The sequence below is a fragment of the Montipora foliosa genome, chromosome 8 (assembly GCF_036669935.1).
Source record: "Montipora foliosa isolate CH-2021 chromosome 8, ASM3666993v2, whole genome shotgun sequence".
NCBI classification, from domain to species: Eukaryota; Metazoa; Cnidaria; class Anthozoa; order Scleractinia; family Acroporidae; genus Montipora; species Montipora foliosa.
In genome coordinates, this window is record NC_090876.1 from 45017336 (window position 1) to 45036269 (window position 18934).

At 38.8% G+C, this 18934-nt stretch overlaps 1 protein-coding gene and 1 pseudogene across 1 annotated transcript; both read left to right on the forward strand.

Moving 5' to 3' along the window:
- Nucleotides 1–1042: 1042 nt before the first annotated feature.
- Nucleotides 1043–4968, forward strand: LOC138013432 (pyridoxal phosphate phosphatase PHOSPHO2-like). Its single transcript, XM_068860517.1, has 2 exons — nt 1043–1175; nt 4017–4968. Exons 1-2 carry the CDS (start codon nt 1164–1166, stop codon nt 4725–4727), a joined length of 723 nt encoding a protein of 240 aa, XP_068716618.1. The 5' UTR covers nt 1043–1163; the 3' UTR covers nt 4728–4968.
- A 6788-nt stretch (nt 4969–11756) lies between these two features.
- Nucleotides 11757–18581, forward strand: LOC138013426 (transmembrane protein 198-like; annotated as a pseudogene).
- The last annotated feature ends 353 nt before the right edge of the window (nt 18582–18934 follow it).

Genomic DNA, 18934 nt, shown 5'->3' on the forward strand with positions numbered 1-18934 from the left:
ACGATCGATCACAACCAGGGCTCAATTATTGAGAATGGCAATTAGCTTAGGTTTTACTTTTCGTCTTTGGCCAACCAAGCTCGATTAGAAATAGAAACTGACATTATATACTTGTTGGTAAGACAAAGCGTAGGCTACATGACCGGAAATCTGAACAATAACAATAGCACGTCAGCTCTTGCTGATCACGTAATTTCAACTGTTCACAACTTAAAATGGGACCACTTTGAAATTCTAGCCACTGGGAAGTCCGACCTACACTGTATCATAAAAGAAACTCTTTTTATTCGTGATCTTCAGCCATCCTTAATTGAATACGTTAGCAGCGAAAAGCTGTGTATTGCGTATATGCCTTTACAGGGTATATATTCTCTTTGTTTTCATTGTTTCGTGTGCATCTTTGTAAAGTATTGTATTACCTCCGGATTTTGTCACCATCAATATTGAGATGCTTCCATATCTCGACTTTAAATACCAGTAACAAGCTTTATACAACACAAAGACGAATATGGTTTCTTTGTGTTTTTAATCCAACATCAACACTAACTTTGGGACGTATGCAAAACATGGACATCAATTCGTCAGTTCCGCTTTGGAATCTGTAATCACCTCTGGAAAAAAAACATTTCGAGTTGTCTCAATAAATGAGGAGAAAAGAGAGAAAGGCACAGAATTCGACTTCTCCTGTCTTCAGCACGTTGTCTGGTGATCATCTACTTTTGGTGGGGATTTTGTTATTGATCAAACGCTGGATAACGCTATACGCTCCAGATAAATCACTAGCTATCCAGAGGATAAGTCATGGAGAAACCGATTGCCCGTTTCTCGAAAGTCCCGAAAACTTTTCGGGCCCGAAAATCCATCTGTGAAGTTGCCAACCGCTTGTTTTGGAAAGCCGATCTTTTAACATGTTTTCAAGGTAACAAAAAGAAAAATAACTGTGAAGTTTGACGAGTTAAATGCTCTCCGTTCTTGAGATACAGAGGGAATTGTGACACCCGAAAATGGCCCGTAAAATTTCGGGACTTTTGAGAAATGGACGCCCCTGGTATCTTCCAAGTCCCTAATGTAATGAGGAGGACTGGGGTGATAATTGCAAGTATCGGAAGTTTCATTTTCTAGGGGGTTCACGTTACAGAAACACTGTCTTACACTTTACAGCGATGTCAAATGAGGTTTGTGTTATAGATTTTCATGTTAATGATCATTAGTTTGCGCCCAGGAAGGCAAGGAATGAGCTTTGGCTGTTGTAATCTATGGATTTGAAATGCAGTCTGAACGCGAATTCCGTAACGTTCCAGCTTTTCTCGGCATCTATTGACTGGGTACTGGTTGCATGAAAGGAAAGGATTAACCGGTCAGTGTACAACGCCGGTCTGCAGTCTGCAGTCTGCGTTTTACACTGACCGAAGGATTAACACCGCTCTATCCATACTTCATAATAATTAATTAAGGAACGGAAAATTATCTGTTATATTAGCAGCCTAACTAAATTAAAATGGATTACCCAAATACTGCAAATAATGCCTGATCTCCACTATTTATAACTCACTCGTGCTGTATCTTGAAGGTGTTTTTGCTATTGCCCCTCAAATTTTTTGGAACTTGGAGCCTGACGAAGTCCATAAGATTACCTGAAAATTGCCTATTGACTGGAGAAACGGTATAATAATGAAAATGCTACATATGTTGAGTGAGTTTTCCTTGGTTGGAAATACATGAACTTTTTTATGATAGTAATTAACAGTTATTGGATTCGTTTTCGCATGATAGCGATAATTATCAAGGCCAAAGTTTGTGTTATCTGCCGAAGCCAAAGGCTTGGGTGGCTAACACAAACTGTAAAGGTAAAATCTCTGCTTGCGAGGCAGAAGGCCATGATGAACAGGCTGGCGCTTATCTCCGGTTTCCGTAGCGTGAAGCGAGTAGGAGTATTTCTACTCCCCCCTGGATGGGATGCTAGTCCATCGCAGGGTTACCCCTAGCATTTTGCCGGTATCCAGTTATACACCTGGGTGGAGAGAGGCACCATGAGAGTGTCTTGCCCAAGAACACAACACAATGTACCTGGCCAGGACCCGAACCCGGACCACTTGATCCAGAGTCAAGCACTCCAACTATGAGGCCACTGCGCCTCTCACAAACTGAGGCCTTGATAATTATCGCTATCATGCGAAAACCGAATCCAATAATTTGTGCTATGCATAGTCACAGCATTGGGATCAGGCAGTCTTCATTTACAAATTGGCAATGTACAGACCAGAACTGTCAGTTCATAAACACTTAGTCTAGTAATAAACTAATATTAATGGTAAATGATCAAGGGGTAATCTAAGGTGAGTGGTCAAATGCCTTTCATAATCCAGTCGTGTAGATGAGGTACCAAGAACATGATTATGGCTTGATTACAGTGGACACCATGATTGGCTGTAACACATGTTGTGACGGATAACATATTAGGTGACATCCACCGAAATGATGCATCTTGCATCTTTACCTGATATATTTGAATGTTTATTCCCAACCTTTATGGGAAAAAAAGTACCGTATTTATTCGATTAAGCGCCCAACTTCGAATAAGCACCCACCCTGAAAGTCCAAAAATTAAATAAGGGCCCTGGAGGCTGAATCGAATATATACGGTATATGAGAGGGAAATCCTGAATATCAGATGCAGAACTAAGAAGTCTGTAGCTAGGTACAGTTCAGAAAGTAACATCAATTTGGTGTTTTGTCTAAGATCTGGAGTATTTAGGCCTCTGCACTGATTTCAAAACAGTTAGTCTTTCAGTGATTGTGGTGAGTACCTAAGTCTGCAAAAGCACTTCAAAAGTATGGGAATTTGCATTTTGCCTATTAATTAGTCTTAAGCCTATATCTACTCTAGCCATCGAGCAAAAGGTATGGGCGACAATCTTATCTGAGCCTGTTTTCATCTTTAATGTTTCCAAGGAAGAAATAAGTTTGCTTCTTGTAATTTCACTGAAAAGGGAAGACCAGGTTTTGGTGGCTGTTTAACCCATTGACGCCCAGGGGTTCCCCACTGACGAGTAAAATCGTCTGGGCGGTTTCGGCTGTTTTGGACGTCAAAGGGTTCATAGTCATGTATTTGATGTTATCATTTAGATATCATAGCTTGTTTCTTTAAGGTATCTGTTACATCAATTACATTTCAAGTCATTATCTTTAAGAAAGTTACGGCATTTTTTTAATTTCGAAGACATGTTTTGATGTTACAAACATCATCGTCAGTTACAAAATATTTGAAAAACCATTTAGGCAAAACATGCATAATTAAATATGATTAAGTGACAACAGAAACCCATCAGGGTTGAAACGTGTAACGCGCGTTCACAGCTTCCGAATATTCAGTGCAAACTGATTGGTTGTATGTTTCAGTGCTAAGTACCATATTTGGAAACCCCTCGCTCTTGTTGTTCCAAATATGGTACTTAGCAAATTGAATATTCAGAAGCTTGTTTCCCAGCACTCAAGGGGCCGTTACACGTTTCAACCCTTATGGGTTTCTGGTGACAAGAAATACATATTTGAGTGAGTTAGAGTGTTAGAAAGAATGTAGAGCCTAAAGCGTAAGTGTTAGGTTGATGCGATGAACTTGTTGGTTTAAATTAGGCTTTTCCCAATTTATATGCATATATAGCCTCCTTGAGTTTAAGTTGAAATTTAGTAGTGGTGGAATCAAGGATTTCGAAACAATCCACAGAGCAAGTCACTTATTAGGCATATCAATGCTAATAATATCTGTTGCTAGAAAGGTGTAATATGATACTGGCTACCAGATCAGTCTTGATCCCAAGGTTTATATTACAACAAGTTATCAAAAATAGATACCGGTAATATCTTATCAAGTGGTTTAACATAATATTATGATATGCATGGATATTTTGCTAGAGTTGTGTACTTTTTTTTTCTGATCCCAGAATAATAAATACTTCTGCAGCTGCATTACTTTTCTGTTACCTCAAAGTTCTTGTGAACAACTTTTCAAATTTCAGATAAAGCGAGAAAGACTTTTAGTCATTTTTGACTTTGACCACACCCTTGTTGATGGCAACACAGATACATGGATCACAAAGATGCTGCCTTCCTTGAAGCAGATGATGAGAGAACTCCAGAAAAATGGATTATGCTGGACAAATATCATGGATAAAGTCTTTTGCACACTGCACATGGAAGGAATAACCAAAGAGAATTACACAAAATGCTTTGAAAGCTTAAAATTTATGGAAGGGATGAAGGAAGCTTGTAACTTTTTGCGTAGTGAAAGTATACCAACAATAATTATTTCTGATTCCAATAATTGGTTCATCCATCATTTGCTAGAACGTGACTCCTTACAAGAAGTTTTCAGTAGCACTTACACAAACCCTGCGTGGTGGGATGAAACCGGATGTTTGCATGTGGCAGACCATCATGCACATCAATGCAACACCTGTCCACGAAATCTTTGTAAAAGAAAGGTTCTCGAAGAGCACATGACATGCCACGGTCAAACTTACAAGCATATCGTTTATGTCGGTGATGGGAATAATGATCTTTGTCCCTGTCTTGCGCTAAAAGGCAAAGATTATATCCTAGCACGTGAGGGATATAGACTGTTGAATGGCTTGCTAGGTGCGAGAAGTTCAGAAGTTACGGCAGAAGTTATTCCTTGGGTGTCTGGCTTTGATGTTCTTCAATTCTTTCAGAAGTTATGTGCAGACTGAATTATGAATAACGTCATACATGTAATTATTATAATATTGTTGTTATTATTTTTAAATATTGGATAACTGCAATTTTTAGCTTACTGACTGGGTCATTATCACTTCATTGTATTCTTACATGTAAGTACTAGCTCATGTTAACTGGAGCCAAATGTTTCAAAGCTGAAGAATCTGTGATTGATTAGGCGAAATTTGCAGTAGCCAAAAATAGATAACTACCGTAATTTAACAAATTTGTAAACATTTCAATGCTACTTGTCGGATATGACATTGTCTATATGGCCAAAATTTAATTGGTGCTAATTGTGCCTACTAGAGTACTATGTGCCTACTATTAATTTTGCTTACTGGTAACCCATTTAGAAACTGTCACCCAAAGAATATTATAACAATATATGAACATACTAACCAAATTTGCCTTTTTGGCTTGGAAATTTAAGGTAGGAAGGTAAAACTTTATTTACCCACGGTAAATTCATCAGCATTATACAGATAAGCTTAAAAAGTACACCTAACTAGATCTAATATTGATTGCAATATAAATTCCGTCTTACATTATGCATCATTATGCAAGAAAAAATAAAATGAGCACTACTAGAAAGCTGTTTTCCATGATTGTCGTGCCTAAAATACAGATTTTATTAGTTTGTTTAATTGACAATGGGAATCTGTCAATCAGCCTTTCTTCTTTTAGAAGGCAGGCTGTTCCAAAGAACAGCGCCTCTATAACTAAAGCTGTTCTTATAATATTTTGTGCATCTCCTTAAGCGTCTAGTTGCACACTTGCAATTCTCTAAGGTACCACTTTTTAATTCTTACCCAAACTGTAATGTAATGTGTACTGTAGTTTAGTCTGTGAGTACTAGTTACTAAATACAAGTGTCAAAAAAGCGCGAAGATCACTTCTCCTTTTCAGAGTGTTAATTATGGCATCACAGTTTCAAGCATAATTTTACTATTAAGCCACAGTGATACAAAGCTTCAGGCCTTTGTCTGTTATTTCTTCCACCATATGGTTGTTGATGTTGCTAGGACGGGGTTTAGATTCTAAAGAAAGTTTAGTGCTGCATTGGTGGGAGGAAGTGGAACACGGAAATGGGTTTATCGACTTGGTTGGTACAGTAAATTGACAACCCTAAGGACCACCCTTTTGACCCTAAGTCAAAAGCTGTTGTTTTGGGCGATTTCTGTAGCTCTGAAAAAGGGCTGATGCTCAAATCGTCACCTTTGGAATTTCTTTTCAGTGGCCAATTTATGTTTATCAACTCAGTTGATAAACCCATTTCTGTCTCCATTCTAGAGTTCAGGCCTCGGTTATTCAAAAGGAGGATAGCGCTATCCAACGGATACAACACTATCAAAACCAATTGAGTTATCCAGTGGATAGTTCTATCCACCTTTTGAACAACCGGGACCAGATGTATTTTCAAGTTTTTTTTCGTGCCCAACCCTTGCCCAGAACACCCTGATCTGAAATTTAAACCCCAAAGCAAGACGATCACGTGCCCCTTTCATATTCGTGTGACGTCATCAAGTTTTAACAAAAACTGGAAACGCACTTTGAATAGGAGATCACTGAAGTGACAAATTATTTTCTGCAACTCTTAAGCCCTGGCCAAACTATCGAACGAAGTTGGATTGAAGGCTCCAACTTTGCTCGATCCAACATTGTTCGACCGTTTGCAGAGATGCCAACCTATGGAGATCTAAAATCTGGAGATTTTTTCCATCCGGTCTCCCCACCCCTCCCCCCTCGATCAACCTACCCGCTCCCCCTCCCCTCCTCCCCCCCCCCCCCCTAAACGCACCCACCCATCCCCCAGCAGCTCCTTCAGAATACAAGAATATTCTGCCACCATTGTGAATTTGCGGGAAAAGAGGGTACTTTTGCCAAGAATTTTTATTGGTGAATCGGAGATACAATCAAACAATCGGTTATATGGCTATGATAGCTAAAGGAAGTCATTTTGTTTAGTTCTATTAACGTGAGTTTGAAACTCAGAGATGAAGAAATGCATTAAGAAACAATGAAACAAGTTTGAAAAAATCGATCTTTTTTAAACTTGGGGATGCAATTTGAGTCTAGAATGGAGAAACATCTGTGAAAGGTTCAGAGTCGTTTTTATCCGGGAGATTTAATGACCCGTACGGGAGACCGGGAGATTCGTTCCGTATCCGGGAGACTCCCGGATAATCCGGGAGAGTTGGCATGTATGCGTTTGGCCGCCCATGTTGGAAGATGTTCGTCCAACATTTTTTGTTCGATCAAGTGTTGGATGGAGTTTGCTTTTGATCAAACAGTGCGACCAACAATTCTGCTCGACGCAACAATGTTGCAGTGTTTTGCCGCTCTTCCAACAAAGTTGTGTCCTGAATCGAGTCACGTTCGCGCTGCTAGCCAATCACGAATTACTATCTTATTTTCAAGCCTAGGCTTCTATCATCATTTGCAACAAAGATGGGGAAGACCTTAGATAACAATGACCTGGACCAGGTTGAGTCCGCGATTCTCGAAGTGTCATGCGGACTTTCCCATAAAAATGCCCTTGAAGCTCATCAAAATGGCGGCGAAACAGTAGAGTGCTCCACTTGTAGGATACATAGTGTATTTAGTCTGGAAAATGTTCTGAAGAGCGTTTCGAATGATTTCACGGGTAAGTCGGCAGGAAGAATGCTTTTTAAATAAAATCTCAGACCTTTACTGTGTGAACACTAGTTTTCTCTCGTGTTTCCGCTACAGTCATTGTTATTTAAATGATGCCTTGATCATTTCTTAAATAACAAGGACCGGAGCCAGGTCATGTCTCGATGATTGGGGAGGGGAGAGGTTGGAATAATAGGGCTTTTTACAGCGATCTTTGCTGTCTGCTGAAGCTGTAAACAAAGATACATGCCAAATTCGAAGGAAATGGCGGTAAATACGCCCTCATGGAGTCAACAGTTCTCTGAGAGCTTTTCTGATTATTCGGGATATGTTACGAACTTGGAAGATGCTATCAAACTTATAAAGGGGTATGAAGTCAATACAACGATTTCATTTACCGTTACATACCAGACTAGAGGTTTTGGAAAGTCTCCAATAGGTAAGATCTCTTTTTTTGTTTTTAATCAATGCAAGTTTATTATAGGTCTTAATTATTTGTTTCCAAAAATGTTATTGTTATTGACAGTTTTTGGCAATTATGGTGACTAGGGACTGGGATGGGGCCATGGAATTTGTAACAAAGGAAATTATTGTAAATTCTTACCCACTTTCTACGATGGAAATGATAAATTAAATTACCCACAAAATGGAGCTTTTTCAAGAACTTAGGAAATAATCACCCTTTCCTTCAAGCCCCTCCCACCCACCCCAGGTTTGCAAGCTGGGGCAAGGCATCTCCAACAAGACTCCATTGAGATCCACCTAGGGTTGCAACAGACAAGAGGTATTTCCCAGTGGCCACTGGTCAGGCACCTGTATTCTAGGACATGTATATTCTAAAAGATGGAGCATTATTAAAATATTGAATAGCCATTTTTCTATTTTTTTAATACACTTCACTTGTCAAAAACAAACAGTTTTGGCTAAACAGGTCAGTTTTCACTCAATTTTACATTAAATGTCAGTGAATCATTTAGTAGTCAGTGCACAAAAATAATCACTTCCAATCACTGTAATCTAGTCTAACACTTTCAGTTGCTACAAAATTCCTTGTGTTGCTCATGACTATTCCTCTCTTTGAATAACTTTTCCTCTTCACTATGTATCAGTAACATTATTATGATAGGCCATTCGGTTGCAACAGTAAATACAGAGAATGGGAGGAAAACTAAAAAATAATCCAAGGCATCATATTTACTGGAAAGATGTCCAGGCAACGAAGGGAGTGCATCTAGAATTCGATGGGATTCCTTTCGTAATCCTTTGACACAAACTTTGGAGTGCCAAAATGGTCCAGATCGCAACAGGGCACTAAAAAGAAAACAGTCATTATTATAATAATAATACATTATTATAATAATACATTATTATAATAATGCATAGGCTTTACATACTGTGGTAAATTATTATTATTATTATTATTAAATATTATTATATCAATGCACATTAAAAGAAAAAATATATACGATGATTCAATTTTACCTTTTTTCTAAGTGACTGTTACTGATACATAGTGAAGAGGAAAAGTTATTCAAAGAGAGGAATAGTCATGAGCAACACAAGGAATTTTGTAGCAACTGAAAGTGTTAGACTAGATTACAGTGATTGGAAGTGATTATTTTTGTGCACTGACTACTAAATGATTCACTGACATTTAATGTAAAATTGAGTGAAAACTGACCTGTTTAGCCAAAACTGTTTGTTTTTGACAAGTGAAGTGTATTAAAAAAATAGAAAAATGGCTATTCAATATTTTAATAATGCTCCATCTTTTAGAATATACATGTCCTAGAATACAGGTGCCTGACCAGTGGCCACTGGGAAATACCTCTTGTCTGTTGCAACCCTAGGTGGATCTCAATGGAGTCTTGTTGGAGATGCCTTGCCCCAGCTTGCAAACCTGGGGTGGGTGGGAGGGGCTTGAAGGAAAGGGTGATTATTTCCTAAGTTCTTGAAAAAGCTCCATTTTGTGGGTAATTTAATTTATCATTTCCATCGTAGAAAGTGGGTAAGAATTTACAATAATTTCCTTTGTTACAAATTCCATGGCCCCATCCCAGTCCCTAGTCACCATAATTGCCAAAAACTGTCAATAACAATAACATTTTTGGAAACAAATAATTAAGACCTATAATAAACTTGCATTGATTAAAAACAAAAAAAGAGATCTTACCTATTGGAGACTTTCCAAAACCTCTAGTCTGGTATGTAACGGTAAATGAACTCGTTGTATTGACTTCATACCCCTTTATAAGTTTGATAGCATCTTCCAAGTTCGTAACATATCCCGAATAATCAGAAAAGCTCTCAGAGAACTGTTGACTCCATGAGGGCGTATTTACCGCCATTTCCTTCGAATTTGGCATGTATCTTTGTTTACAGCTTCCGCAGACAGCAAAGATCGCTGTAAAAAGCCCTATTATTCCAACCTCTCCCCTCCCCAATCATCGAGACATGACCTGGCTCCGGTCCTTGTTATTTAAGAAATGATCAAGGCATCATTTAAATAACAATGACTGTAGCGGAAACACGAGAGAAAACTAGTGTTCACACAGTAAAGGTCTGAGATTTTATTTAAAAAGCATTCTTCCTGCCGACTTACCCGTGAAATCATTCGAAACGCTCTTCAGAACATTTTCCAGACTAAATACACTATGTATCCTACAAGTGGAGCACTCTACTGTTTCGCCGCCATTTTGATGAGCTTCAAGAGCATTTTTATGGGAAAGTCCGCATGACACTTCGAGAATCGCGGACTCAACCTGGTCCAGGTCATTGTTATCTAAGGTCTTCCCAAAGACGGAATGTTGGAACGATGGAATGCCGGAGCGGTGGGACGGTGGAATACTTGAACATGGAACGCCGGAATACTTAAACACGGAACAGTTGTGAAAATTCTGACAATTGGAACACATGGTCCCCCCCCCCCCCACAAGTAGGCATTTATAGATTATGCTAGTAAAAGTGGCATATTATGCTAGTAGCATTGCTTTTTTTTTTGGCCAAATTATGCTAACATTATGCTCTTTTTTCCAAATTATGCCACCGTTTTTTTAAATTATGCTCTTTGAAAAAATGCAAATAAGTCCAAAATATATATTTATTTTAACTAGAAGCCGTTCGTCTTCAGGAAAGAAACGCAACAAATCCACAATTAATTTCAAATAAACATGTGGTTCAGGTTAACATGCACAGTAGTACTAGATAAATGTGACTTCCGGTTTCGGTGCACCTCAGACCCGGGCTCAGTGCTTCACAGTGAACTACAAATACTACTAGTTTAACTAAAACTTTAAATATCGATTAAGGTCACCAACTGCTTGGGACTAGAGACAAAAAATTATCAAATATAATAGCATCAAAAATGATCTGATAATTATCAAAATGCGCAAATTATGCTAGCATTGCTACTTGGCAGAAATTATGCCAGTTTGCTCGAATTATGCCAAAAATTATGCTAGCATAATCTATAAATGCCTACCCACAAGTGTTCAAGGCAAAAACAACCTCGTTCCCAGGACCTTTTCCCTGGCTTGGGGGTGGGGCTTTTCCCGCCCCACCCCCAAGCCAGGGAAAAGGTCCTGGGAACGAGGTTGCGGCAAAAAATTAAAGTACAAAACAATGGTGAAATATGAACCCTTTTACTGTCGTAAAAGAGGTTGCTGTTTTTCATCGTGGTGAAGTACAATAATAATAAAGTATTCTCGTTTGTTTCACGATGTGGTCACTTGTGATGTAGATCGCGACGTTTTGACTGCATCCTGCTAGTCTTCATAAGGCGATGATGTCGAATGGTTACGCGTCACCTTTTAATCAAACAAGATGCTCCGCTGTGATTGGTTAGTTTTCAGCAGCTGTGATTGTTGCATTTCGATCTTAGCTGCTTCGGCGTGCTGCTTCTTCGGCGGTCCGCTGTCGCAGGGTGAGGTCTTATGTGAATCGCCTCTTTGACCCTGCGTGTGTACCAATGAGGGAACCATGTGTTCCAATTGTCAGAATTTTCACAACTGTTCCGTGTTTTAGTATTCTGGCGTTATTTTTTTAAGTATTCCGGCGTTCCGGCGTTCCGGAGTTCTGGCATTCCATCATTCCGACATTCCGTGTTTAAGTACTAAGCCTCGGCGTACCATCAAACGACGCTTGGAAGTATAATAGGTGTTTGCAAACAATACGGCTGTAGATCGTTGTCCAGTTTTTACTATTCAGGCCCAAAATCAGCAGTGTAATATAGAGAAATGAAGCTAAAGAAGATCATGCGTCTGGTCTTTTTGTTGAGGAAACTCTTTTACTCCAAAAAAATGATAATACTTCGAACGGCGAACGGCAGCGAAAAAATCTCGAAAGTGTAAAAGGAGAAGATAGCTTTAAATCAGGCGATTGTAATTTTTGCCCACCAAGACAAGGGCCTTGCTTTGACCCAATTAAAATAACCTAGCCAAAAATCTGTTGTTTTATATCTTGTTCGACACATTCAGGTTTATCTTCTATTTCATCTCGACATTTTGATTCTGGGGAGCTATGAGTTTAATCTCTTGATCAATAGATAGTTTCTCATGCCAGGCAGAGACTTCAAATGATCAACTGTCTTGCGGAAAGGAGTGTTAATTTGTAATCGATAACGAACAGCTAGAACTAAAACGGATGCTTTGGTTGATGTATCGGAGAAGCAGATATATCTGAGCACTAGACGAAGGTAAGCTTTATTATGTATCTGCGAATATGATTTTGTGCAAGCGTGCTAGTAAATAATGCAAGTTCTTTGCTCCAAAAAGCGATTCTCCTCGTTTACTAGTAAGCTTAATACTTCGTTAACTCACCCACCTACAAATTAGCATCATTCACGAGTCATTCATTTTCACGTACGTAGTGCAGAGATATATCCAGCAATTCCGAAATGTGTATTAGTTACAGAAGAATTTTGCATTGCTTTGATTGATAACAAAGAAATCATTGATATTAGACAAACCCACGGTTTTGTGGACATTTTGAAAAGGACAACTTGGACCAAAGCTTTGCGCTGATCTTTTCGTCAATTGTTAAATTCCCTGTGGCTTAATTTTTTTCCATTCAAATCTGATTAACAACAAACTGATCATCGGATGGTGAAACTGTGAGGGAAAATACAGGTATAATGAACCACGCACTTCCGATTTGAGAATTCGTCGCGTGGAATGTATGCAATAAAATTAAATGGCGAACTTTACACAATTGTTGCTTGGAGAGGCTTATCAATTTAAAATCCCGCGATCGGAGAAAGTGTCGAAAGTTATCCTAAAGTGCTGACTTTTCAGATTTGTTAAATGGTTAAATTTCATGTTAATAGTGCACAAGGAGCGAAGTCCAACTCGGACGAATTGTTTATGTTACAAAGTGATTTGTTTCCACACTTAAGGTAGAAGCATTGATTATGATATTTGCCGCGCGCATCTTTACTTTAACCACCGCACACCGACAAAACCTGGGTAGCATCCAAGCATGGCAGAATAAGTATAACTTTGACAAAAATGGCGCTGTTTTATGTTCTGCTTTGCGAGATTTCGCGTCAATAAAATGCAACAAAGTTTGTTGATTTTGTGCGCAAAGAACGCCATGAGGATCGAAGCGATTCTATCAGTAAAACTTTTTTCGCGAACGATTTTTGTCTTCAGCGTTAAGAATCGACACCAATCTGTTTTTTTTTTGGCCCTCTTACACGCAATATTTCTTGTAGGTACCACATATCAGTAACATAAATTAATTTCAGTTGGGGAGGAAGTCAAAATGAGAGTTTATTTAGTTTGCCCCGGATCCAAAAGTGCGGTAATATTTGCTTTTCTTTCACATGTTTGTGTTACCTTTCCGGAAATATTTTCAGGAGTTAATTTTTGCAATGTTTTATTTGTCATTATTATATCTTTCTGGGAATTTCTTTAATCCACGTGACAATTATTTTCAAATGGTCTTAAATTGAGAATTCCCCTTAATTAATAAATATTGTGTACAGTACCCAGTGCTACCTTAGTTCAGAGGTTGTGTTTTTTCGGTGCAAATTCAGCTGACTTCCTAGCATGAAAGGACTCTAAAAATGTGAGAAAATTCAAACATAGTCTTTCCACCCCATTCTGAATGTAAAATGTCTAGACATTGAGTAGTAATACCTACAGGTCCCCCAGTCGGTGAGTAAAATAATCCGGTGTTAGCCAGAATAAACTCTATTAAGTCTTGCTCTCTGGTGGGGGAGGGTTAAAGGGGACATAGTTTTCAAGTGGACCTAGATGTTGTTAGCAAAAGGAGGTATTAAACAATGAGTGGTTCCTTGCAGGTATGAATTTTTAAATTCTCCTTGAAAAGACTACATCTGCTCCTGCTTGGTGAATTATATCCCTCAGATACTACTCTACCTACATTGTAATTAGGCAATTAAACTGGCCCATATAAAAACATCGCATCCGGAGCTATGGATTATCACAGACAGACAAAGCAGGGTGAAGGGTTGTGTCACGTTCCATAATCTGCCCACAGCTGATAAAAATATTCTTCTTCTCTCTCGCTACACTTTAAATTATTTCATTATTGTCACAACAGTACTTTAAATATTTCCTTTCAACAGATGAGGCTGTCATTTTTTCTAACTCTGCTGCTGATTGTCGTAGCTACATGTATTTCTGGCATACATGGACAGAACAGTACAGTAGCTCCCACTGAAGTCAATGTTAGCTCAGAAGCAAATCTTGTGACTACTGTGTCAGAGATTTTGCCAAACCAGACGGTCACAATGTCAACAGGCAATGCTTCAGAGTGGACGACAGTAATTGTTCCCGGAGTGAAGAAGGGGCAGTGCTACGACTTTAAAGTGTTCATTATGAATAACAAGCTTAATATACCATATACAATCACATGCTGCATCACTGTTCTGTGTGGATTTTATCTGGTTGTATTTGGTAAGAAGGATTTTTTTATGACAGTATAGTTTTTAATGTCAGTAATACATTAATTTCAAAGGTGCGTCAATAAAGAATCCATACACAAGCAGATGAAAGCACAAAATGTCAGGCCTTTAGCTTTTATTTTTCTGAGTTGTCTGAATGCCTGATGAAGAGCCTGGAAGCCCATGATTTACAGAATTTTTGGAAACAAACCCACAGTGGTCATCTGCCTTGTTCTTCAAATAACCACTTAGCAACAGTGGTTCCATTATATCCCTGCTGTTCAACTATGAACCATCAATCAAATGCCTTGAACTTGGGCTGAGTGGAGTGGGTGTCAGCTATGATCTACAATCTGACAAAAGTCCTTGGAACAGTAAACGATTATACAGATCTGAAGCTTTCATGGCTTACTCTCTCCTCACAATGTTGTTTGCACACAAGTTTCTGAGCCCATTTGCCAAAACAACATTGTAGGAGGGCAAGGTATTACAAAGTGTTTCAACAATTTTGTCCGAGGCTGTACACATGTAGGTGCATCCTTGTTTGGTTTGACCTGAAAGGCAAGAATAATTATTATGTAAACTCTTCTCCACTCAAATTTATTACATGCAAGTGATTCAGTGCTAGTTTTTGAGGAGAGGTGAGACAGAGATGTACTCTACTGTCTGTGGCAAATTTGTCCAGAATTTTGAGTGTGGGTCACATTGCTGATTCAGTTGAGCTCGCTCACCATACTTCAATAAGTCGCTGCATGCTAGAAAATAATATAATATTAGTAATAATGTAATATTTGTACGGTCATAGTCATTAGTGATATCCTGTTTTGTTTCCATGCAGGTTACAGATTCTTTAAGTGCAGCCTCTTCCTGTTAGGCTTTCTGTTTGGGACATCTGTCACTTACGTGATCTGCAGTATTCACGCTGATCTTCCCACCTGGGCCTCATGGCAGTAGCCGTTGCTGTAGGAATATTCTGTGCCTCTCTAACGATGTGTCACTACTGTGGACTATTCCTTGGAGGCTTCAGCCTCGGCTTTTTTATGGCATTGCCTATTTTCTTTGTAATTGAGACATTTATCATGTCACTATTAGATGGATACCATTTGGAGTTCTGCTCGGTTTGAGTCTAATATTTGCCTTGTTAACTTTGCGGTGGGCAAAAGGGATTCTTTATTGTGGCAACATCTCTCCTTGGCGCAGCGATGATCACAGCAGGGGTTGATTACTTTGTTGAAGAATTTGTCCTGATCAACTATGCTTGGCAGCGGATCATGGCAGACAATCAGAAGGTAGAATGCTGGGTACATGGATTGTTCTTGGGACTATGGCTGGTCATGTTTGTTCTTGGAAATGTGGTACAGTTCTGCAAGACAGGGAAGACCTTCACACATGTAAAAAGTAAGTTAACAAATTAACTTAAGTGCGATAAGTTTAACTATAGGATCATAGAGAGTAGAAATGGAACCATCACACCAACCACACTGGAAATTCTTGATGGCAAAAAGTACCCAAGGACCCGTTTCTTGAAAATCCCGAAAAACTGCCAACCACTTGATTTGAAAAGCTGATGATTTTTTGATATGTTTTAAGGTAACGAAAAGAAAAAGGACTGTGAAGTTTGACAACTTAAATTAATCCTCTCTGTTCTGAGATTACAAATGGAATTGTGACACCCAAAATGGCCTGTAAAGTGTTTCTTCTGGAATTTTGACAAAAACAGGCCCAGGTTGTGTGAAATGTAGTTTTGTTACATACAGGGGTTGTGAGGTTATTTTTGGTACACATTGTTACAGTATAAAAAGTACCGGTAGGCTCAAATAATATTTTTTATACTAATTTTATAATACATCGGTTTTTATCAAGATTTTGTTTGGAATGTCATAAGAGTTAAGCTGACCTAGGCATTTTTAATGTTCTTTTATGTCTAACAGTGTACATGTATGTAGAAAAGAGGAAAACACCCAGGCTTATAAGGAGGGAGAAATTGGCTCAAAAAGTAGGGAGAAGGGAGAATTACCCCCCCCCCCCCACTCCCCCTGTTCCTCCCCCCTCTACAAAGGTAAAATGGTAAATTGCAGAGCCAGCTGAAATTTTGCCAGATGTGCGGCCCTTAATGAACCCCTGACTTAAGACATTCTTCCAGATTCCGCTGCACATGTATGGTGCTGAGAACAAATTGGTGGGAGGGGAGGCGAGCCATCCCCAAGGCCAGTCCACCGTCCTCCCTTGTTAGGCGTTAACAAGCTTTATAGTGTTGGTGTGCAGGAAGAAAGAGATTTAACACAGATTTTAAGCGTGAAGAATGCTCATTATTGGTGTCTCTTTCAGGAAAAGATTCTTTACCACTTCAAGGTGAAGATAAAGCGATGAAGAGATACCGTAGCCTGAATATGAATGGTGATGTGGTAGCAAAGGTAATACAAAACAACAAAATGAATTTTAAGGGCTGTGCAGGCTACTAACATTCATGATTAAGTTATTCCTTTCACCCCTAAGGAGTTCCCGGTTGAGCTATTGTCTTGCATTAGATAAAAAAATGAGGGTTAATTAATGTAATCATTTGTGTCAAAGATCTTCTGGGAGGAAGTGTTTCAAGTTGTTTGTAAATTTAAAAAATGAGGATATCTACACCCATTGATACATCTAGTACATGCTTCAGCACAGAAAAGAGGCCAGAGTTGTTTTTAATATCCTCGTTTTCATCTTGCTTCCCTTATAGTTACCGGTACTATATTACTTGCTCCACAGTTCAGTTCCGACCATTTGACTGCAATGCGATCCTTTAAACTCTCATTAAATTACAGGAATTTTTTAAATCCCAAGGGTGCACAGTCTATTTTGCCTTGTTGAAGTGACATTGTGATTTTTTTTTGGTCTGTGGGTTTGCTTGACATACATGTACATTAAATTCTGATGAGTTGGAATGTGGTTTTCATTGTTTGTCATCATTGCCCCACATAGGATCTTTAAGGTTTTTTTGATCTTGATCTGGCTGCTGTTGTTATCTTACAGTCTTTCTACAACAAAGATGAAGATGAAGGTCGTCCAACTGAAGTTTAACCCTTTTTACATGAAGTAGAATGTGCAGACTGCTCTGTAAATGGATTTTACCAATATTATTGAGAGTGCTTTTACCAATGAAAATCATGTGTTAATTTGTATGATTTGTTTCGTGTTAGAATCATAATTATAATTATAGTCTTTCAGGTATAATTAAATACTTGGTTGCCCATTGGGAAACCTCCAACGATTAGAATTCACGCCGTGTTGAGAAGCAATTAATTATTGATGGCGTTGGAGCTTCATTATCCCATAGTTCGCCTTTAAGTTAAGCATTTTCAAAATAGTCTTCAATCTCCATCGCCAGCTACATGTGAGTTTTCCTATCTGACAATTTTCTGTAAAAGCTACAAAATTAATATTCAAAACACAGGAAAATGCTCAACTGCGGCAAATTAATTATTATTAACTTCACACTACTATCAGACATTGTGGGAGGCACAGTGGTCTCACGGTTAGTGCACTCGACTGCCGAGCAAGAAGTCCGGGTTGGGGCCCTGGCCGGGGACATTGTGTTGTGTTCTTGGGCAAGACACTTTACTCTCACGGTGCCTCTCTCCACCCAGCTGCAATTAATGGGTACTGGCAAATTTAATGCTGGCTGACATTTTTTTATTGATTACAAAAGTAGAGCTAGTTCAACTCTGCATAATTTCAAGTTAGATTAATTATTTCCAGACTTCATCAAGTTGCTTAAAGGATCAGCCTCTCTATAATTTTGCCAATTAATGATTTATTGTTAAATGTTGATATTGTAGAAAAATGTGCTGTAAATAACATGTTTGCACAAGGATATTAGGCTTTTGTAGAACAATGTACATAAAAAAGCTTCAAATCAGCTTTAATTTGGTCTTCTTCCGTTTGGTTAAAGTTCAAATTCATATTTTACCAAGATTAAAAACTATCAGCATTGATGGCAATTTTCCATTGGATAGTTGTGGCTCTCCTTATGTTTTCATGCATTGCACATATTAGCGAAAACATAATTTTTTGTCAGTCAACTATAACTTGACTCATTGTCTAGTTATCTGTCTATATCTAGTGCGCACAAGTATGAGGAAGGGGCTACAATTTATTATTACACTTCCTGCACATACAGTATTACAGGATGATTGTCCCATTTACAACAGTATGAATCAGTAGCTTTGGACAGGAATTTAGTACTAAAATTGTTGAGTTTTTTTAAGCATGGCATTATGTATAGTGTACAGTGAAATAAACTACACATGAAATGGAAATCTTATTTTATGTGACCTGGATGATAAAAATATTGGGTAAGGATAAAGCCCCGTGAAATGTCATGGGTTATTTGCAAGGGCACCCTGTGAAAAAATGTCTGAAGGGTTTAAGGGTTTGTCTGACGGGTTTTGTTACCCGAAGAAACGTCAAAGTCCCCTACTTGGGCCCTGTTTGCAAAACCTACCCTTACGTAGGGCCCACAGCAGGTCATTAAAATTAAGTCAGGACAAGAGAAACTGAGGGTACAGAGAGGGAGGCTCCCGGTCCAGCCCTTGGGATATGTCATGTCTACGAAAGTTATTTTTAGACGAGCGGAAGTCTTCCGAGACGTCCGCATGCAGGCCAACCTCGGTCCGA